The sequence below is a fragment of the Sinocyclocheilus rhinocerous genome, unplaced genomic scaffold (assembly GCF_001515625.1).
Source record: "Sinocyclocheilus rhinocerous isolate Xijiao unplaced genomic scaffold, SAMN03320098_v1.1 scaffold1938, whole genome shotgun sequence".
Classification (NCBI taxonomy): domain Eukaryota; kingdom Metazoa; phylum Chordata; class Actinopteri; order Cypriniformes; family Cyprinidae; genus Sinocyclocheilus; species Sinocyclocheilus rhinocerous.
In genome coordinates, this window is record NW_015629065.1 from 1,795,073 (window position 1) to 1,818,009 (window position 22,937).

The 22,937-nt window shown below is 38.0% G+C and overlaps 1 protein-coding gene and 1 long non-coding RNA gene across 2 annotated transcripts in view; both read right to left on the reverse strand.

Annotated features, from left to right (window-relative positions):
* The window catches only part of LOC107738775 (uncharacterized), a 37,025-nt gene extending 35,428 nt beyond the window's left edge, over window positions 1-1,597 (reverse strand). The window contains exon 1 of the long non-coding RNA XR_001639925.1: window positions 1,416-1,597. This is a non-coding gene — a long non-coding RNA (uncharacterized LOC107738775). The remainder of the gene's footprint in view (window positions 1-1,415) is intronic.
* Window positions 1,598-3,530: 1,933 nt separating this feature from the next.
* cbln1 (cerebellin 1 precursor) lies at window positions 3,531-8,640 on the reverse strand. The gene is made up of 3 exons (XM_016550563.1): window positions 8,070-8,640; window positions 7,517-7,636; window positions 3,531-4,596 (listed from the first exon to the last, which is right to left on the reverse strand). The coding sequence occupies exons 1-3, from the start codon at window positions 8,322-8,324 to the stop codon at window positions 4,399-4,401; spliced, it is 573 nt and encodes a 190-aa protein (XP_016406049.1). The 5' UTR covers window positions 8,325-8,640; the 3' UTR covers window positions 3,531-4,398.
* Window positions 8,641-22,937: the final 14,297 nt, after the last annotated feature.

A 22,937-nucleotide genomic window follows, 5' to 3' on the forward strand; every position in this document is an offset into this window, starting at 1 on the left:
GAGGAACAGGATTGAGAGCCGCTGCCTTAGAACATTGGTTTTGAAACTTGTGAATCCATTAGAATCGTTAGAAGACAGAATCGTGATTCATAATTTTTACGTGCACCCCTAGTTTTCTCTCTCTTCTCTAAAGCAGCGCAGCATTTTCTCTAGCAGCATTTTGCTGCCTTTTCCCGAGGGCGTGGTTTATCTGGGTTTGTGATGTCACGAACCCGGGAAGTAACTCGTTGTAGTCCCTACCAGCCGTTTTGGTAGGCATTAAACTGCCAGAATTTTAAAAGACTATATCTCAGTTTGCATTGAACTTTCAGCTTCGTGACTTTGCAGATATTGTTTATGCTCAAACAGCAACATTAGACACTAACTAATGTTAAAAAACCGAAATCGCAATGATCCACCTCTTTAAAGCAATACTGCAATTAAGGGAAACATAATACATGCTCATACTGTAAGTACAGTACTGTTGTTTTAATCACACTATAGGAATGTAGACAATTTTTTTTAAATAAAAGACCATGAAACCTTGGGGCCAAATAGGCTACTGAATAAGTTTGTAAACGAAAATAAACTCCAATCTCGAAAAATGATAAAGTCCAATAAGAGGAGAGGATCGCACACCACATTGTAGAAAATATAACAAAATGATTTTATTCAGAGGCCAAACAAGTGAAAAAAAAAAACTTGCTCAGTGCAAAGACAAAACATCTTCGATTCAGTATTTACTGTAGCATCTAATGAAATGGACTTTAACATGCAAATATGCATTAATATGCATGGTAACATTTGACAAAGCTTCCAAAGCTATTTCTGCACTGCAATAATATTTGATATGATTTGAATAAAACCATTTCATAAGAAATTTTTCTATGATTATGTGTGCAAGCTTTTCTTCTTGCCGGACTTATAATTTTAAAAGCATTTTTCCCACTTTGACTCAGCTCAAAACATGGTGAAACAGAAGAAAAAATTACATTAAACTTTAAAATAAGAACTAAAGAAAAAATTGCGAGAAATAAAGCCACACTTCTATCCTGAGGTATAAATGAGCTTCAAATCAAAGGGCAAATAAAAATTGTGTGTTGCTTGGTACAAAAAAATATAGGCCTAAACAAAATGGCGGTCAAAACAATCACATTTCTGATTGAATAATTTAAGTAAGGTTAATGCAACAGCGTTTAAACGGGTTTAAAAGGAGCTTTAAGCATTCGTCGTAAATATATTAATCCAACCCAATTCCTTGCTTAATCTGACTATTTGTGTACATGAAACCGTAGCCATCGTTAAGCCGCACAATGGCTCAGTTTGATGTTTTTTTTCCAGTCACCCTCGCACTTTAACAAAAATCCACCTTATTTTTTCTCCCTTCATGTAACCACCTCAATCTCCCCCTCTATCAATCTTAAACAGGAACTCACTTCCAGGAGAGACACCATATGGCTGTTTTTCGTCGTTATGGGTCGCTCTAGCGTCGCAGTAATGAGCGACGGCCGAGGTCTCTGGGAATCCAGTCAGAGCAGAAGAGATGGATGACGCGCCGCGTTCCTCTAGTCAACGGACCAGGCTCGCGCCCGGAGAGGCCAATAGCACCTGGCACGTACCACAGTAGGGGAGCATTTGACGCGTGTCTCGCGCGACCCACTCCATAACACCGCGCCCACACGCCGACATAAATCCAGATGAATGCCTTCATATTTTATCTGATGACTTTTATTTTATGGCTGATTTAAGAGTCTAATAAATGTTGGTCAGTCATATGAGTTCAGAATGTAGTGCACCTTACTTACACCTTACAAGTTTATGCACTAACAGTGAGTCTTAACCGTATAACACCTATTGTAGCTTATAATCTTTGATACAACTTGATTATCTATTATATTTTTAAGAAACAAAAAGTATGTACAGTAGTTATCAAATATGTTACAACAGGCTTTTTTGGAAGATTTATCTGTGTATCTCTCAGTCAGCATTGCATTTTATGTTTTGCCCCCTACAATGAAAACAGAACAGAGCTTTAATCATAATATTACATACTGAGTGACAAATTATATTTATATGCAATTTATATAAGTATAGTCTGTTATAGTGTTATAAAAATCTCATTAATTTAAATACAATTTTTGGCCATATAAATAACTACTGCACATAACGGCATATTTTATATCTTAGTTTTGGGCCTCTGAAAAAAATTATGATTTCGTTTTTTTTTCTTCTTGTGTGTGAGCTCTATATTCTTACTATTTAATACTATACGGGCTATAAAAGCCTGATGTTTCAAATAAACATCAAACACCTTTTCTCATAGATTTACTTTTATACTGTTCTATTTTCTGACTGTAATTTTATGTCAAGTTTTGCAGGGTTTGGAAACTGTGTAGCCTCTGTTTAACATATAATGCAATATTCAAACAAATGGTAAAGACTGATCTTGAATCATAACTACACAAATTGAAAATATGTATTGCACTTAAACATCAACATGTTATAATTACCACTCAGCCTAAGTTCATTTTTTCTTTTTCTCGCAACATTTTCCTCTTCATTTCCCACATGCCCCTCAGCTCTCATTCCATAGTTCTGCTCAGACAAATGATAAGCGAGCAGACACTAATGAGTGGTTTTAAACGGGCCTGTACTGTCATGGGCGCAGGCCAGCAGGGACACTACGGCTCTTATGGTGCTGTGTTAACATTTCACAGCTCAACACTTGCCTATTCACCCTCTTCATATCCTCAGAACGGTAAGCACCGAAGCAGCAAGTTTTCTTGAGAGGGCCCTCAAACGCAGAATTTTTTCGCATTGTGAAGAGATAGCGGTATAATGTGCTGAGGTGAGCGTTGCCTGTCAGAATGCTGAGCTCCTGCTGCTATGTTGGAAGGATAGGGTGAGGGTTCATCTCTGGTTCCATTTTTGTGTTTGTTATTATGCAAATACAAATATGACTCGATTTCAACCTTTCTGTCCAATTATAAGTATTTTTAGTTTGGTTACAGCTCTTGTGCATGGTACAGCTAAAATAAATATGGGATGATGGAGACTGTCATCAAATGAAGCCAAGAATCACATGGATTAAAAATCTCTTTCATGGTATGAAATGCCTCAAGGACAAAGCAAAAGTAAAAATGAAAGAAAAAGAGTAGGAAAGATGTACATGCAACATGATTTTTGTGTAAACAGTGGGGTTTGCTTATTATGCAAGCGCTAATTTCCCCCCAGGAGCTCATTAGAGCCTTGAGTGCAGCAGAGAGAGGCCCCAATCACCCGGTAGAGAGAGAAAGAGACAGAGACAGGGAGAGAGAGGCCAGCCAAGCATATCTACATCATGAGAGAGCACAATGAGACACACTGAGAGTGTGTCATTGTGTCTCTGTGGCACTCACAGACACACACATAGAGCTTTGTCAGGAGTCATTTTAGTGAAATGATTTGTGTTTGTAGCTCTCTAAAACCTGTAGGCGACAATCTTAAAATTTCAAAAGCACAGAATCAGATTAAGAAAAATAAAAAGTACCATTTAATTTTTATTGAATCAAAGAAAAAGAAACAATGGTTAATTGATTAAAAGGGAGGATTTTGTCTGCTAAATATTCACATATATCTTACAATCAATGATGATAAAACTTTGTACTTTATAGTATTTCTGATATAGTTTCATCTTAGCCACATTTTTGACCGAAACAAAAACAAGAAGCATTGGTAGTTGGACAGCAGCCTGAAAATCCACACACAATCACTAAGTATTAACACTGAAATACAGAAATACAGAGAGTCGACCAGATTCAGTTAGGCGTTGAGTATATCATAATCATATAGAAACTTTTTTACGTATTTATATATGTATATATCCAGTATGCAGTCTTTTCGTGGGGATTCAGAGATCCTTCAGTCATGACAGAGCAAAGACGCCCTCTCAGAGACAAGAAAGGGTGAGCTGAAGGAAGCCAGAAAAGAAGGGGCGACTGGACTGAGAGGAATGACAATGGCATTTAAGACACACAGTATGTACGTATGAATAGAATATACAAAGATGTGACCAGTGTGAAATGGGGGTCTGGACTATTGAAGGGCAATCCTCAAAGCAGATGAAGACATTTGAGGGTTGCTTGTAATGGGATGAGTAAGAGGGGGGTGGGAAGGGCTACGGTCCTCTGTATGCTTTCTTTCCATATTATTTCAATTATCATAAGGATAATAAAAAAAAGTTTTGGCTGTCCAGAGCTGAAGTCAAGCAGCAGAGCAAAGTGAGTGCGACTGAGAGCCTGCCACACTAAATTTTCTCTTCCTATATGCTTTCTTTACAATCTCGCTATCATTCTATCTCTTATCCGCCCTCTTATCCCTTCTATCTCCCACAAGCCGGCGAGCTAAAGAGCAATAGTCCCAACGTGACGTGCCCCTCCTCTACAGAGGGAAGACCAGGAAGCCGGAGAAGGTGGAGTACTTCCAGCCGCCCATCAGGTTGCCTCGCTCCAGCTTGAGGTAGGCGCGGTCACCTTTCTCCATTTGAATCAGAACGCCGTTACTGGCCGCTTCGCGTGTGACGTCCTGATCCCCGGCGAAGGCCGAGATCACTGGCCAGCCGTTGTGCATTAGGCTCACCTGGAACATGGAAGCATATAGATTAGCTGGTCGAATCCCATTGGTGCAAAAGAACATACGCTCATACTTTCTTTTGTCTGTCTAATTTTGCTTTAAGAAACTGAAAAGTGAATTTTCTTGAAAAATAGAGTATTTAAATAACTAAGCAGGTATTGCTCGGCTGAATAAAACACGCATACAAAACCCCAATGGGGCAATGTTATTAGTATAAATCAAAGCCTGTTTTAATCTCCTAACTAACAATAATATGCATAATCTATTTTTGTTCTTTTTCTTTTGCACGCTGACAAGCCCCTTGATAATACAGTAGGCAGCTCCCCGTGAAATCATAAAAGTTGATCAAAGCATTTATGGGCTTTTGCCAGGGCAAATGAAAATGGCACATTGCTTTATTTGTGTCTGTTTTCCTACGCCAGCCATCTTCAGACCGAGCCAGAAGAAGAGCGAAAATGACATTTGATACGGCAAAAGATCTCTCGATAAGGAATAAGCTTGCGATTATTGGAAAGGCACCTTTGAATGTTGTGCGTGACCATCAGATAGACTAAATCAGATGCTATCATTATCAATATGCAAAAACACTGCTACACAATGAGAAACCACTCTTACACAGAGATAAAAAGCCACAAAAGGCTCACCACTAACAAACCCTCATCATGACTCAATGCATTTGTTCGCAGAATCACAAGTGAGAAAATCATCATGCACGCTATACCGTTTTTTCGGCTGCCTTTCACCTTTCAAAAAAACAAACCTCCAGCTTTAAGGCCCTGTAATTCTAATTCTATCCTCATTCTTCAAGTACATGTAAAACATATAAATGGACCATTGTATGGAAGAACCCAAACATGAGATGTGAGATAATGCGAACGAATCGCAACACACAATTTAATGCTGCATTTAACAGAACCAACAGACAGCTTCCTGTCCAAATGACGCAGTGGAGTGATGGAGGACAACCCCCCTCTTTCTCTCTCTCTCTCTCTCTCAGTCCCTTTGCCTGTCTCAGTCATACATAATGGTTGGACACAAGCGACGACAAAATGTTTTCCTTCTCCTTTGTCATATCTATTCACAGGGTCATTATTTTAGGTCAGAGAGTAATTTTCTTAATTACCGTCTGTCACATCTGCGAGTTCAAAGAGAATTGTGCTCCACAAAATATGGGCAGTATATCTGCAATCAATATTCAAATGCATGGCTGTCTGCTGCTTTGTCTGTTGAAAAGTGTTGCTTCAAGCTTTGCATGAGAAGAACTTTCTGTGACAATTTGAATCGCATTGTGCCAGACTCCTCAGTCTGTGTCAGTATCCCCAAAGCTTACATAATATGCATTAACTAAATCATGTTTGTGAGTTTTATGATACAATTAACTTATAATGAAAACAACTGACTAGAATTTTAAATAGACAATGTCATTCCTTGATTTCGACACCTAAACCAGACCAGAATTTTAAAAAACTTTTGCCCATCAGACTCCAATGTTGTCAGATGGACTTGTCCTTTGAGGATTTAAGTACATTACTCTGTGACACAATATAAAATTGACTATAGGGATATGACCAGAGGTTTTGCAATAAAATAGCTAAAATATATGTACACCCAAAGCATGCAGTTTCACTTCCAAACAATTCAGAGATCCATATATACTGTGTGTGTTGCTGGATTATTTATGGAGCATTTCAGATCACTGTCTGTGTGTGTGTGTGTGTGTTTATCATATGTTCTGCATGCTAATAGAGAGGCCTGCTCCGCCCTCTCAGATCAACAGAGTGGAGTTCATGTTTTCTTTGAAGTACTAAGTGTGAAGTTTATAAAGAAGAACAAAGAAAATATTTATTCTATCAGCTAAACAAAGCATTTCACACATAGTCAGCTGTGTTACTCCAGCCAAAAATAAGGAAGGAGTTGAGGACAACTTTGTTCAATAAAAAAAGGAAGAAAAAAATCTATCCAAGATAATATGCTTAAAAAAATACAAATACTTTTTCTGCTTGGTCTGGACACATTAGTTACAAACTAGTTATAATTAGTTAGTAACGAATTAGTAACTAAGCATTATTAGAACAATCCTTTTATTTTAAAATAATCAATTGAAAAGACTGTTCTGTCCTCAAAAGTCTGGCCTTTCACACTTAATGCACAGCACACCCTAATATTGTCCTTTACCTGATTGTGCACAAAACCATTGCATCTGATAAAAAAGGTATAAATAAATGTATGTTGCAAATATAATTCTTGTAATTCCTGTGAACACGGTAGAAAAACCGAACAATTTAAATAGGCCCTCCAATACAAGACTATTCAAGCGCTTGCTCTTGTAATATTTGCCCTAATTGAATTATTTTGTTGGACTAGAGCTTTGGTTTCGATATATGTATCGTCTCATCTTATATTTGTTTGTGTATGTGTCGTATACACAGCTCCAGCTCATTGTCTTCAATTAGTCAATGTTTCAGTGCATTTCAGTGATGAATAGGGAAATGTATGATTCCACTGGCTTCTAAATCAGTCTTCGATCAGAGCGGAATAACGGGATGTAATTGTGAATCCTCTGAGAGACAAGACAGCGACTGCGCTTTAATTAGCCAAAGACAGCCTACATATTTATAAGCATCGCATATATAAATATTATAATATATAGAATTATTTCATTCGGCTATTTGTGCTGTGCAGACTTCAACAAAAACAGGAGGCGAATCTGTCACGCGCGTTCTCTGTCCATGGTCCTGAACACGCGCCAGTCTTGTGTACGCGCCCAATTTTGGGCTGGTTGTTAATCTCGTGCTAATTGAGAGAATAAAAGAAAGCGTTCCTCTCTAGGCGACTGAAATTTTCACATTTCGCCACACACTTTACTGTCACACGCACACCACAGAACACTTCAGACATTGGTGAGCATAAAGGTATGAGCACTTACCTGGATCGTTTGACGATTATACACTTTCACTACGTGGAAATTAAAACTGTATATCCCTTTGCGCGGGGCGAAGAAATTGCTCCTTTCCTCGTCGAAACTTTTACCAACGTTCACAAGTACCTAAAGGAGGATGCAGACATCAGAATGAAAGTCAAATAATACGTAATATCGCGTCTTTTTACTTTAAGTTTTGGCTCTTACTTGAAGTTTTACAAAAGAGCAGCAACCCGTTTAAAGCATTTCGTGATTCATTATATATACAAGAGCAGATGGAGAATAGTTTTATGACTCGAAAAAGAAGTTCACGGCTATTAAGATATAATTGAAAGCCATTAGCCTGTAATTGACCTTTAACGAAGTGGAAGAAAATGTGACACCTCCCCAGACTACACATATCAGTTAAATGTTTAATTGCTGTGATATTTCTTTGATTTTGTGATCTAGTTTGTATTTGTAACCGTGACACAAAAATCCTCCCGCAATTCCCAACTGGCGAACGCGTAAAAAGTAACATCAAACAAAAGAAGTGCCCATTTCCAGAGTGAAAATTTACCTGATCGAAGTAGATCACCATTGTTCGATTGCTCATCTCCGACGGCTCGTGGTTCGTGTTCCTCACCACGGAAAAAGCCACTTTGGCGCTTCCCGAGCGCACCGATATCCCAAGAGCCGTCCCAGTGGGATCCGAGGTGGGATTTGAGTCGCACACGACCAAGCATTTCCCCTCCAGTACGATGGGTTCTGTCTCGTTCTGTGCGTATGCATGACACACTAACCACACTGCGCCTAGCACCAACGTCAACATCATGCCAACTTCACTCAGCACCTAACAGCAGTCTTCTCGCAAAGACGCAGCGCGCTCAAATCCCAAACCAAAACCACTCCAAACCTGTCCTCACTGTAAAACCAAGTCCTTCCAAACAGTTCAAGTCAAAACTACAACAGTTTTTCCCCTCGTTCCCGTCTCAGTCCGTAGTGGAAGAGCCGACTGAAAGCGGATCAAGGCCCTTACCGAGCTCGCGCGCAGTAGAATACATAGCGCGTGGGGTCCGTCTGCTCGCGCGCTCGGTTATTGATATGTGAGATATTAGAAGTGAAACACAAAGGCTCGTGAGCGCAATCCTCCCGCCCTCCTCGCTCTTCCCTCCGGGCCCCCAATCAGCGCAGGAGACGGTCTTTACTTTTCCAATCCTTTTCCAAGCCAGTGCACGGACCGCCTCTTCTCGTGACAGCGCCGGTGGGGTCCCACCCCTCAAAAGAAGTATCTTACAGGTAGACCCTATTCAGCAGACAGAAGGGGATGACACCCCGATCCTCGGAAAATGGGGGCGCGTTATTTTGTCATCGTTCTACCGGACACAAGGACGCGATTTGTTCTTCCGTGCCATGTTAAACTGTTACTCAAGATGAATGGATTGTGAGCGCGAGGAAACTCAGCGGAGGTTGTCTTCACGAACACCGGGAGGAAGAAGTTCACAAAGTTGTTTTTGCTCACTATCGGACACCTATTGCTGAGAAAAGGACACTTCACGAGAGCAGTGATGATTAGACATTCTTCTACAAATGGACAAGCCAGCTTTAAGCCGGGAGGACTATTGTATTTTTAAAAAAGTAATTTTAACAGAAAAATTATGCTACAGCAAATAGGTGTTAATTGGTTACCTTGTGAAATGTAAATAAAACTACATTAGATTTAATGGACAATCAATGTAATTTCACTGTAAAAAAAAAAAAAGGGTTTTGGATGTATTTCACCATGTAGCCTACTACATTTGCATCAACATTTTATTAACATTCAACAAGAAATGACATGTCGTTTACAGTCCGAAAACTGTTTTGTTTCTAGAAACCGTTTAAAATGGTAAAAATACATTCCTGGTAGAAAATAGTAAAGACTTTCCTGCAAGAGCTTTCGCGTCGTATTTTATTAGGCTATATTTTTGCAATAATTTACGTTTATCAGGGTGTTACATGTTTTGACTTAGTTGTTTGTTGAATTATTTCATTTGAAAGCCTGTTGGTGTTTTATAATACTGTGGTGTCTGGGCCTATTTTTAGCTATGGTTCATATAAATGCATATAAATTGCGTTTTTGATTAACGCAAGTCATAATGTGGCCTTCTGTTTAATCACCTGTACAATTATGGCGATTATCATTAGCCTATATTTAAGATTATACAATCTGCTATATTCCACAAAGCAGATTTGAATTGTTCAAGTAGCCTACAGTACGTTGGTAAGTTAACATCAGTTAATGACATAGTATAGTCCATAGTTGTGAAATGTAAAATACAGAGGCACAGCCTCCCATAACGCTTGAAACGTTGATTTTTACTGTGAGGTTCTGGCAACCACGGATGAGAGCTTTCTATTTTACATCTAAAATAATTTTATACAAATGTAAAACACTAATGGACTCGTCCAGTTAATTCAATCGATATCAAAATCAATATCATATTACACTTCCAGCTGACTGTATATACTGACGTAATATAAATATGACAGGACTCATTCTGCGCCAGCGCAGTTCCTACATGACATTTAATAAATTAGATCACTGAGCAGGTTTTAGCAGGAAAAGAGACATGGCGAGCTAAACAAGAACAGAGGACGAGCTTGACATTTGAAAGAAACAGCGACAACAAAGCATGTAGGAGAATACGTGAGTTGAGCTGAAGAGTTCATTAAATTGGATGCCATCCTATCAAGGAGAACAGTTTTTTGTTTGGTATCAGACCTGAAGCTGGTAAAGAGAGGAGTGTATATATATATATATATATATACAGGTGCATCTCAATAAATTAGAATGCCGTGGAAAAGTTCATTTATTTCAGTAATTCAACTAAAATTGTGAAACTCGTGTATTAAATAAATTCAATGCACACAGACTGAAGTTAGTGAAAGCAAAGAGAATAAACAGTATCTCACCATCTGCATCTCACCACCGCTATATCTTAACAGGAGTGGACAGCATGCTGGTCTGGAGTCAGCAAGTCGCCTATTCACTTTATCAAAAAAAAAATTGTTCTAAAGAAGAGATGATGAGCTGTAGGCACAGATTTAGTGAGGTCAGCCACCCACAAGACTGCAGTGGTGAACTGTTTTAAAAAACACTAAAATTGAAAAGTTTAAATTCTGCCTTAAAAGTAAAAAAAAAAAAAAAAAAAAAAAATCAAAGTGGTGTTGAACTTAAAAAAAAAAAACTGCAGCTATACATTCAATGCACTCTTCTCAACACTTTGAATTTAATTACCGATTGAGAAAATTTAACCAAAACTCTAAAAACTCAGTCAAAATTTCAGAATAATTGGATGTAAAGGAAGGCAAAGATTTATAAGCAGTATATATATATATATATATATATATATATATACACACACAGTGCATATATATATATATATATATTCTTTCTTGGATTTTCATCAAAATCTTCCTTTTTTATTCTTTTTTGTTTCTGCTTTTGTGTTAATTTATCCCTCTCATTTTTGACTTTTGAGTTTGGTGGTTATAAATACAAATAAAACACATTCTCTTAAGAATTAAATGTCTTTATGTGACATTTTAAATATTCAAACAAACAGAAACACATTTTGGAAACCATATGTAACTTAATGATTGTAGGCCCTGAGTAGCACATTCATAACCTGACCCATGTCATTTAGAGATCATATAGTATGGACAGATACATTCATAGACGGATGGACAGAAAGACAGACAGATGAATGGATAAATCGATAGCCAGATAGATAGATAGATAGATAGATATGACAGTCGCCTGATGCTGTAGATGAACAATGAAAGCCAGGTTAGTGGAGCGTCAGGACAGATGTTGTCTTGTGACAGCTTCCCTGTGAGGAATGTCCTGTCACACTCCACATCCCACAGGTCTTGTTGCATCATTCTGTTGCCTAAGGTGCTTCCATCTCCCCGCATCATGAAGCGAGAATGATGTAAATAAAGAAATACAGAGAGAGAGAGAGAAAGAGAGGTGTGTCAGTGACATGTTGGGCGTGACGGTGTGTGTGCTGGTGCCAGCTGGCTTGCAATGCCTGGCTGCTAGTGCGGGAAAACACCTCTAGTACATAATAACAAAACGCATGTCTGTCTAAATGATGAGAAAAAGAAAATCAAGGTAAGTATATATCCCTCCCAGCAGAGTAAGACTACCCGGTACACAGTCATTAAAGAACAATTAGCATGCAACCACGTCAGTTCTCAAAAGGAGAAGTTAACAACTAAAGTAATTAGCACACTAAAATATTTATCACCTTGCAAATGACATGTTTTCCCTGAGAGCCTCCATAACTCCAAGCATTCTTTAGTTATTGTTTGTTTATGGAGAACAAAAAAGCAAGCTTCTCATAGAGGTGCCTTGGCTTTGCAGTTTTGTAACTAAATACAGATTCAATTGACTGCAAATAATCCTCCGAGCTAAACTGTTTTCGATTCCAAACAGGATTGGGAGGCATAACTGATATTGCTGCAAGCTTGTTTCCCTTTCTGAAATGAAAGATTGATACTAATCATATTAAAACTTGAGGTTGGCGCACTGTATATTTAATGAACCTTGTTCTCTTTTCATTTTACACATTTTGAGGTGAAAGTGATGATTAACTTGATTAGGAGAGGACTGCAACCAATTTTTTGCTGGGGGTAATCCAATCAAGAATGTAAAGCGTTGTAAATGCAATTTGACAAATCACATTAGTCTGTTATTGGTGGCCTGTTGGTGGCTCGTCAGAAATATAGTTTCTGTCCTGTAGGCGATTCGATAATATGATTTTAAAAGAGTTTGGCTGGAGTCCACTCCAGTGGGGACGCACAAGGACAACAGGGAAGGTGTACATCGGTGTCACCGCTTTAAACTATTTATTATGTGTCAGCAAGGGAATGGTGTATTTGATTTTGAATTTGAATTTGATTTAGAATTTTGGTAGCAAACAGGATGTAGAATTGCAATTCGATTTTAAATGTAAGGAAGCACAATTACAATGAATTGAAATTCATCTAGAAAAGCAAAGTTCGGGAAGCAAACTGTGACTGCTTGGGCAGGGAGAATGAGAGACAGACTCAGTTCTGAATTTTGCACAACCCTGGTATACAGATGGTACAATCCTAATCAAGTTAATAAAAAGACATAGGCATACACTGAACACTTAAAATAATGAATGCTTTGCTCTCTAAGCCAGTGACAATAAGGTTAAATTATTCAAATTGTGTTTTCAGTCAAAATCAGAAAAATCATCGCCTTAATCAGAGTTCGCAAACATAAAACTGCGTAGTCACAGCATCATGAGCGTATGAGAGGCTTTTATCCGAGTGCATTCTCCGATTAGACATTCTTATCTAAACATAAAATATCCCTCTGATTTCCATGTTCCCTGCTGCTTTGTGCTGGAGTTATGGTGCACTCAGCTGGCTGGGAAAATAACCATTAAGGCCTTGCAGTGGAATAGAATAAATATTGCATGCAGTGATATAGGACTCACTTGACTCTTAAAGAGACAGTCACAAGACTCCTTGAGGGCAAAACTGCAGAAACCACTGAATCACTTTGAAAATCTCCACCAACTGTTGTAATTACATGAATGGAAAGGGTTGTGCCATCTTTTGATGTGTCACAGCAATTATACATCAGGTTAAGCAGTCTCTTAGAGAAATCTACATGGTATAATTTCTAGTATACAGCACCATAAACTTGCTATGACTCATATGTCATAGTATATAAAAATAGAAAGCTATGCCTGTGCCCTGCTGCATGTAATATTAGTCAAAGCGGTTCTCCTTCAGAAGAGGATGAGAGGAAGGGAGGAGAAATTTAGATGAGGAGGAAGGCCATTAGAATAATCATTTAAAGCAGCAGCATGCGAGTCCTCGGTGTACGATTCACTTTTATGGTTCAAGATGTCTCCCACCTGGCGCACAAACAATAAACCTCCATAACAATAAAGGAAATGTTTTACATGCAAGCAAGTCCGCACGCACTCTGAATCACCCTGCCGAACCCGGCGAATCTGCTGCTCTGGCCTTTTTTTGGCGCAGAGGCCTCAGACCACCCTCCGCCTGTAACATGTGTAATCATGGCTTTCATTTGGTTACAGGAGCGGAAGGGCCGCCCAGAGATGGCTAGATTAAATCTTCCATGTGTCAGAGGAGAAGAGAAAACAGCATTGCGCTGTCTAGCGAGGGCTGGTGAAAAATAACCTGTCATCACTTTCACTGGTTTTGGCCGCTCTCTCGGTCCTCTATCGGTTCGGCTGTTCAGTCACTCCGTCTCTCTCTGGGTCTAATTCGCGAGGCGGGGTTTTCAGGGGACAAGGTGAGAGACGCAGGCAGTCTGTAATAAAGAGAGACAGCCTGATAGGAGGCAGATGGAGGATAGGGGAGAAAGAAAACTAAAGTGGGAGAGAGGGAAGATGCTCCTGAGAGAGAGAGTTCGGGACTGGGAGAGAAAAACAGGAAGAGACACTATGTGCAAAGAGCAAGTCACATAATATGAGGAGTATTTACCTCTGTTACGGTGCTGGTAAAGAAAGACTCCAGACAGCTGCATAGATGCTCATAGCCATATCTGAGACCTCAAGGTGCTATTGAAAAAAAAACTTTTTAAAAATACAAACTAACAAGCCAAGAGGGCTTTTTATAGCCTACTAACTATGGGTTATTGTTGTTCTAAACCCAGCTTTTGACCCCTGGAACGTTTCACAGTTGTAACAGGGTTAGCACTGCTTTTTACAAACTTATACAGTGTGAAACGATGCAGTGTTAAAATGTTACGACTAGATGTGTAACAGACAACCAGTCCCATGCCTCTTCACGAGCTTTCGACAGTCACAGAAACACTGCGTATAAACTGTGTCAGCATTGAGGGGAAACATGTCAAATGGTGAGTGAAAACGCGTCAGCTGGAGTGAAGAAAAGACCGTTTAACTCTTTGTTTTATAGTCCGAAAATTCCATTCAGGAAACCTCCAATTCATTAGCCGATGTAGGGATATAACAAGAAGAATACCAAAGTACAGTAAATGGTAGAACAGTTTGCGCTACAAACCAGTGTGTTTATAATTAAGACAATACATTAAAATAATATGGTAAGAAAACACCAGTTTGCAATATTAACACTAGAACCGCCAGGGGTCGCTGTATAGGCCTACCTAAAACCGCCAGCGGGTACATTTTACCCACGCACATGACAGCTGTTTCTGAATGGCTAAAGAACATATTATTTAACTGTATTATGCTACTGTCTTCACAAAGAAGTGTCTAGAGTCATGAAATGATTATGTCTAGTCATCAACTATATTTTTGTCCTGTTGTTTTATGTTCAAAATTTTTTTTATGCAGGCTACACTAGTCACTTTTCATAACTGTCAATATTAAGCTAAACAAGCCTGCACTGACAACGAGAATTAGAAGGAAGTAAATACATATTTAGGTGGTGTAACAGGCTATTATAATACAATGTCATTAATCAATATATTAAGATAACCTATGTTATTTAAATGACTAAAATAGCCTATAGACAATAATGAGCAATAGGCCTAACAATTCACCACATTGCATAGGATGATGCGATGACAAAGTCTCGCCAGTCTTTCTCACTCACAGTCTGTCAGGAAAAAGAAGAGAAAAAAGAACATTAGTATATCATAATTAGTATCACACATTAGATATTATTTCAAGACAAGCACATAAATGACTGTAAATCAGCACTGCACACATTCTTTTCTATCACCGAAAACATGAGTGCCTTTTTAAATTAGGAACATTTTACCTACTTTAACAGGCTATTTTTAGACATAATACTTAATTATATACATAATATTAAAGGGAACATTAGTAGTGTCATTGTACCTCAGTTTTGAAGTCACAGTTTCAAACATTTTTGGTACAGCAGGGGGAGAAAACATTTAATTGCTTTTTTCGGTACAATTTTCGGTACGAATAAGTGTACCATTACACCCCTAGAATCATTTAAAACACCAAAACTGCACTTACCTGAATAAGAATGTGTCTGGGCAAAGGCTGTTGTTGTAAATAGGGAGCTTTTTCATCATCTTCTTCTTTTTTAACGGCGATTGAAAGAGGAAGCAGAGCTGGAAATAACGGATATAAAGTTTCAGTAATCCACCAATAGGAATAAGGGAAGACACAAAGCAACCAATAGCATTGTTGAATGGGCTGAGATGTGGACTGCCACTGACCTGCCAGCAGTTTATATGTGTTTTTCCAAATAAAAGCCAAATGTTAACCATAAGTTAACATATTCCATGGTGTGCCATAGCCAAGCCACATATGGCTCTCAGTTGTTTGCTATCATCTGGGCCATATACCTCAAAAATATTGTCATCCAAAAGAAAATTCCCTCCAATTCTAAATCCATGGCAAAACATATACGGTTAAAGTTTGGCCCATATGTGCTCAGCCATGCCATACCTAGGCCAAATGTGACAGCTATCAGCCACATTTGGCCCAAACGTTCTTGCTATCTGGGGAGTATGCACAATGCTAGAGCCATTATGTAAACAGGTCGTGTGCTGCGTTCGTCCAATTAGTAACACGCACCACAAACATGAAAGCAAGATCGTTAACTCGGGGTTTAGGAATGTGTAAAACGTCAGTGTATGAATACCCAGAATTAATTGTTAACTCTGAGTAAATTAATGAGCAGTGTGAAACGTGAAATAAGATAGAAAGAATGGCCCAGTGTTAACTGTTTCAAAGCCCTAAAAGTGACCCTTTTATGCACAACACAGACTTAAAAGGGATGGTTCACCCCAAAATTAAAATTTCATAATCATTTACTCAACTTTCATGTTGTTCCAAAACTGTATGAATGCCTTTCTTCTGTTAAACACAAAAGAAGATATTTTGAAACGGGTGGCATTTCTGTATGGCAGAGTCAACTCTTCAGCTCATTAGTAAAGATTTGTAGACCTCAAATATGTGTGTTAGATAAGAGAGACATCAAAACTGTGCAGTGTTGGGGATTATATATTATATTATTGAATATATTTACAATTATTTTAAATAACCAGCAGTTCCCTACTGTCTATGTACATTTTGAGTCACTGTTATTTATTTATTAATTTATTTTGTATATAAGTTTTTGAGGTGTTGGACATTATATTAGCTACTCATTCAACAGCACAGAAGTGGTGAATACAGATATCTGATGCAGCGTCTGAACCCATAAGCAAACAGGCCTAGAATAGGATACTACATATAAAAACATAAGTAGAAAATATGTAAGATAGCGGAATTCATTAGAGTGGCACATTTTACTCTCACATTTCTAGTTTATATAATTTTCTATCACAGAAATAGCTCACACTACTAAACGAACCTGTCACCTTGTTGTCATACTAGAAAATGAATCAGAAGCATGTGCAAAAAGATGTGTGAAGAGAGAGATATGGTGAGAAAGAACTTATAGTTGGATGAGACGTGATGAGATACCTAGGAAAGCAGAAGATAACTTGAATATACAGGTCATGCTTTGAAGTGGTTTAATTATTAATACCATGAAGTAAAAGGTTTGTTCTAAAGTCATAATCAATAAGCAGCAAATTTCAGCACAAAACTCGTCCCTTGCCCAGAGCTGTCGCTATCATTCATGAGGCCAGATATAACAACCTAAAATATTCCAGCATCACAGCAACAAGTGTGTTCATTACTTACTGGAATAATCTGTATATTGATGAATGAGTGGTGGAAAATAAATGGATTGTATAATGAAGAGATTATGATTATGATAATTAGGTGTGAGCATATCTATTTTAAGTGGGTGAGGGTAGTGACTCTGTGAATCTGTGACTGCGATATGTGTGAGGACTAAGAGGTTGAGGTTTTGCTGGTTAGTGTGACCCAGTTAGCTTACACCATCTGGCAGCAAAAAACATCTTTCTCCATTGACAGCTATGTAAAGCTAAGTATTCTAACAAAAATGTTTTGAAATAGCACAACCAAAAATGAAAATTTGGAAAAAAGTTTCCTTTAAGAATGCTAACGTTAACAGAACTGAAGGACTGAAGTTTGACTGAAGTTCACTCCTTGTGTTAGTGTGAGCAATACATAGGTGGTGTGTGATCACACGAAGAAGCAATATGTTTGTGTGAGTACTCTCTCTTTGTGTGTACAGTATGTGAAATGTGCGTCTCACGTTTGAGACACACCAGACTGTTTGTATAAATATACTGTAAACACTCGACAGCCCCTGTAGCATGCAGATACAGTCTGCACTCAGCACATGAGGTGTGTGTATCCTCAGTAAACAGTGTATAGGAGTGGTGTGTTGACAGAAAAGATCGATACTTGGGCCACTGCTGATGGGAAACGGAACAATCTTCACTTCTGATCCCTCGGTAATAACAGCGCCACTGTCACAGACACACACACGCTTGTCACTCAGCCTGATGAGCATCTTACAATCTCTCTCCCAATATCTCTGTGTGTATACTTCACACATTAACACTGCAAAACGGACACATGCACACTAATAAACTTTTGTGAGATGTTGTTCAAAGTATCGCTGAACACACACAGGTATTAAATGACATATTAGAACATTTCAAGAATTCTAAAGTAAAAAGAGACTAAAACTCAAATGCAGCCAGTCACGCATGTAAACACATGCTCATCAGATCTGATGAATCACTGGAATGGGGGCAATGGCTGCTTCGGGCTTGAGTCAGCAAGAGGTTCTTGCATCTCAATCTCTATATTCATTCCTGGTGGCCACAAATGTGAACAAGTACTGTGCTGTGTACACTTGACTGAATTCATGAGAGACAGGAATCTAGTGGGAGAGCTAGATTGGATGGGTACTTTGGCTGACAAGCATAATACATTCTTAAAAGTATCAATCAAATGTCTGTCAAAGATTGTCACCAAGCTCATTTTTCTCCATTCTAGTATGTAACGGCCACTTTTTGAGATTCAAACATTCCCTTTATAAAAATAAAACCCTGCATTACATTTTCTTCATATAGAATATTCAGTTTCACTCCTAAATACATTAAATTACAGAAGTGAAATATTGTAAACACATACACTTACACTAACATACACTATTCAAGTTTGGGGTCAGTACGTTTTTTTATGTTTTTGAGTGTTTCTGAGTCTGCTGTGTTCACCAAGGCTCCATTTATTTGATCAAACGGTAAAAACAGTAAGATTGTGAAATATTATTACAATTTTACTTTTTTTTTTTATTCCTGTGATGCAAAGCTGAATTTTTAGCTGCCATTACTCCAGTCAGTGTCACATGAACAGTCTAATATAATAATAATTCTAATATGCTGATTTGGTGTTCAAGAAGCATTTCCTGTTATAATCAATATTGAAAACAGTTGTGCTGCTTGCTGTTTTAGTGGAATCCGTCATACAAGTTTTGTAACAGAGCAAAAATGTTTACTGTCACTTATGATCAATTTGGATACTTGCTGAACAAAAGTGGATGACAGCTCATAGAATTATGAAAAATTAATGTTAAATTTAGTTAATCTCTTAAAGGGTTACTCCACCCCAAAATGAAAATTTTGTCATTAATCACTTACCCCCATGTCATTCCAAACCTGTAAAAGCTTCGTTCGTCTTCGGAACACAATTTTATATTTTATATATAACATGGATTTTTATATTTTGGATGAAAACCGGGACTCTTGTGACTGTCCCATTGACTGCCAAGTAAATAACACTGTCAAGGCCCAGAAAAGTATTCAGTGGATACTCTCCAAAATGGCGCTACGGTGACACGGAGGAGACGAATTGTTGAATAAAGTTGTTATTTTTGTTTTCTTTGCATACAAAAAGTATTCTCGTCGCTTCATAAAATTCAGATTGAACCACTGATGGCAGATGGACTTTTTTGACAATGTCTTTCATACTTTTCTGGGCCTTGACAGTGTAATTTACTTGGCAGTCAATGGGACAGTCACAAGCCTCCCGGTTTTCATCCAAAATATCTTAAATTGTGTTCCGAAGACGAACAAAGCTTTTACGGGTTTGGAACGACATGGGGGTAAGTGATTAATGACAAAATTTTCATTTTGGGGTGGAGTAACCCTTTAAGTTCTTAAATCTAAATGTAACCGTCCTAAAAAATACTATAATAATTTAAAATGAAATAACAAAAAATAATGGAGTTTGAAAACCACTAAAAACCCCTGGCTAAAAAAAGCTGAAAACCATAAATACCTGTGTACAGCATCATTCTTGTATTCCATTTCACAAAAGGAACATTATGTACATATGCTTTCTAAAATGAGACTGGAGAGAGAAGTGTTGCTCAGGTAGCAATTTGCATTCTGAGAGTGTTAAAAATGTACCTTATATGATTTTGAAGGTAAAAAGCTGTCTGGTTCATACGTCCTAATGAATCTAAATGTATGCAAAGATACGAGCCAACTTGACCATGTTAACATTGCACTGAGAGAGGTCTTGCTAAAGTGCACTCTTTACACACATTTAAAGAGAGAAAGAGAGTGTGCGACAGCCAAACAGAGAGACGGTTTAAAAATGCGGTTATGCAGAGGGATGCACACTTCAGCTTTTCCAGACCTCAATAGCCAGCTATGCAGGGGCCAACAGGACAATGATGAGGAGAAAAGAAAAAGAGAGAAAGGAGAGAACAGGATGGAAAAGACAGAGATGAAGAGGTAGGAAAGAGATGTGATGTCATGATAACAGAAAAGTGTTCTTTAAAAGGCAGAAAGGAAAAACAGGCTGGCTGTGGACATGCAGAGAAGACTGATGTGAGAGTAAATATGACTTTTTCTTTGTCGCTTTTAAAACAAGATTTCACTAAAAATGTAAAATTGTAATATAATTTCCTTATCTTCAAATCATTCCAAAACCATACGAAGGAGAAGCTTTGCAGAATATCCATACAGCTATTTTCTGTTCAACAAAAGTAGATTAAAGGAGAGGTTCACTTCCAGAATGAAAATTTCCTGATAATTTACTCACCCCTATGTCATCCAAGGTGTTCATATCTTTCTTTCTTCGGTTGAAAAGAAATTAAGGTTTTTGAGGAAAACATACCAGGATTTTTCTCGACTGCAATGGTGGCCAACGGGTTGAAGGTCCAAATTGCAATTTCAATGCAGCTTCAAAGGACTCTACGTAATCCCAGCCGAGGAATAAGGGATTTATCGAAGGAAACGATGAGTCATTTTCTAAGAAAAATACAATTTTATATACTTTTTAATCACAAATGCTCATCTGAAGCCACTACTAAAGTCCATTTTATAGTGAAAATTCCTGGAATGTTTTCCTCAAAAAAACGTAATTTCTTTGCGACTGAAGAAAGAAAGACATGAACATCTTGGATGACATGGGAGTCAGGAAATTATCAGGAAATTTTCATTCTGGAAGTGAACTACTCCTTTAAGACTTAACACTTAAATTTTGGCATGCTCCTCACACAAAACTATTGTATTTCAAATAAATGGTGTTCATCAAAGAATCCAAGTAACATGGTTTCCACAAACAATATTAAACAACAATCATTTTTAACTGTAGCAATAATAAGAAATGTTTCTTGAGCAAATTAGCATAATAGAATGATTTCTGAGAGATAATGTGACACTTAAGACTGAAGTAATGGCTGCAGCTTTGCCATCACAGGAATAAATTATATTTTAAAATATATTATAGAAAACAATTTTAAATAGTAATTATATTTCATAATGTTACTATTTTTACTCTATTTTTTGATCAAACATACCATTGTTTGAACCTGTTTGGATATAAGCTTACTATGATAATAATGTTGGAAATGTTGGTTTCAGTTTTCTGTCTGTTGGTTTCTCTTGCACCTAAATCATAATTCAGACTCTTCTTGCTCAATAATCTCTTGTTCACTCTTTTTGTAATGCTCCACCACATCTCTCTCTCCCTCTCTTTCTGTTCATTCTGGTGGAAGAACAGAAACAGAATGGATCCTGCTAGTCGACTGAGGAGCATCTCCGTACAGCTGGAGAAAGGTCACTAATGACAGGCCTTCAGCACGGCTGTCAGAGTAGCCCACAGATATCTGACACACACACGCACACAAAACTGCCTCCACCTGCATTGAGCCACTCAGAGAAAACGGCATAATAAACTCAAATGATAGATAGTGAAACCGATAAGCAGATGAACAGACATAAAGGACAACTGAACAAAAGAAAAAAGGGCAAAAATAAAGATAAATGACTGGGTGGATGGATAAACGATGGACAAATGAATGCATATTGAGTCAGAGCCAATCTATGCCAGTGAGGAAACCAAGACGATATTAGTCATTTTGTTTAATTGTTGCCATCTAGTGGACAAAACAGAAATTAATTGCATAAGAGGTTTAAAAATCCCACCTATGCTTAACAAGCACACTTTTCTTTCCTCCATTGATGTATTTTCTATTGAAACAATAAATTTGGGTTAGACACATCAACATATAGGGCTTGTCCCTTTTTTACATAGCAAATGGGCTCTGTAATGCAGTGTAAAAATCTCTGCATCAATATTAAAGCTAATAGACAACTACTAGCCACAATTTGGATGTCATGAGGTCTCTAATGGGCCACTACTACTGTGGTATGCGTCTATCATCACATGATGAACATACAGTATAGCCCGCACACTCTCTCATTCAATCACATTCACTTACTGTCACTAGGTCCATGTAGCCTCAAGGCTTGTGTGCCTATAGTGAAGCAGCAGTTCAGCACTACATCATACTGTCCTCTGTCAGTGATATCACATCACATCTACCCTCCAGCCACTCGCTCAACATCACCCGAGCAGCAGGCCCACATCTAGCCTGCTACAACTGTCCGGGTCTTGGAAAAACCCTGATGGGATCAGACACTCAAAGGCCTGTGGTCATAGTACGAGACAGGGATAGGCCACAAGGGTCGACTAGTTGCAGGACAATGTTTTTTAGCAGTGGTGTTTTAATTAGCGTGCTGTTTTTTAGATGTTAGACAGTTCACTCAGTAAAACTCTCAGAAAAGTTGCATCTTTGTATTAATAAGTGCTGCCAGTTGCATCACTTCACCAAGAAATTGTCTCTATCGGTTTATATCTGTGGCTCTATCCCTGTAATATGAAACAAAAACAGTCTAATTATACTGTACTGTAATAATTAACGTAAATTATGACAGAATTATTTTTTTATTCAAAAATATTTTCTTTTGTGTTCCACAGTAGAAAGACTTACAGGTTTGGAACGACATGAGGGTGAATAAATAATGACAGAATTTTCATTTTTAAGCGAACTATCCCTTTAATTAGCTGACAAGTCAATTATGAATGTATGAAGTTTCCACATTACTAGTCTATACACAGTGCTGACATTAAAACACCTTTTTAGTTTATGTTCATTGACTTTATATGAGGATTTGATATGGTTCCCATGTGTGGAGTTTTTATATACG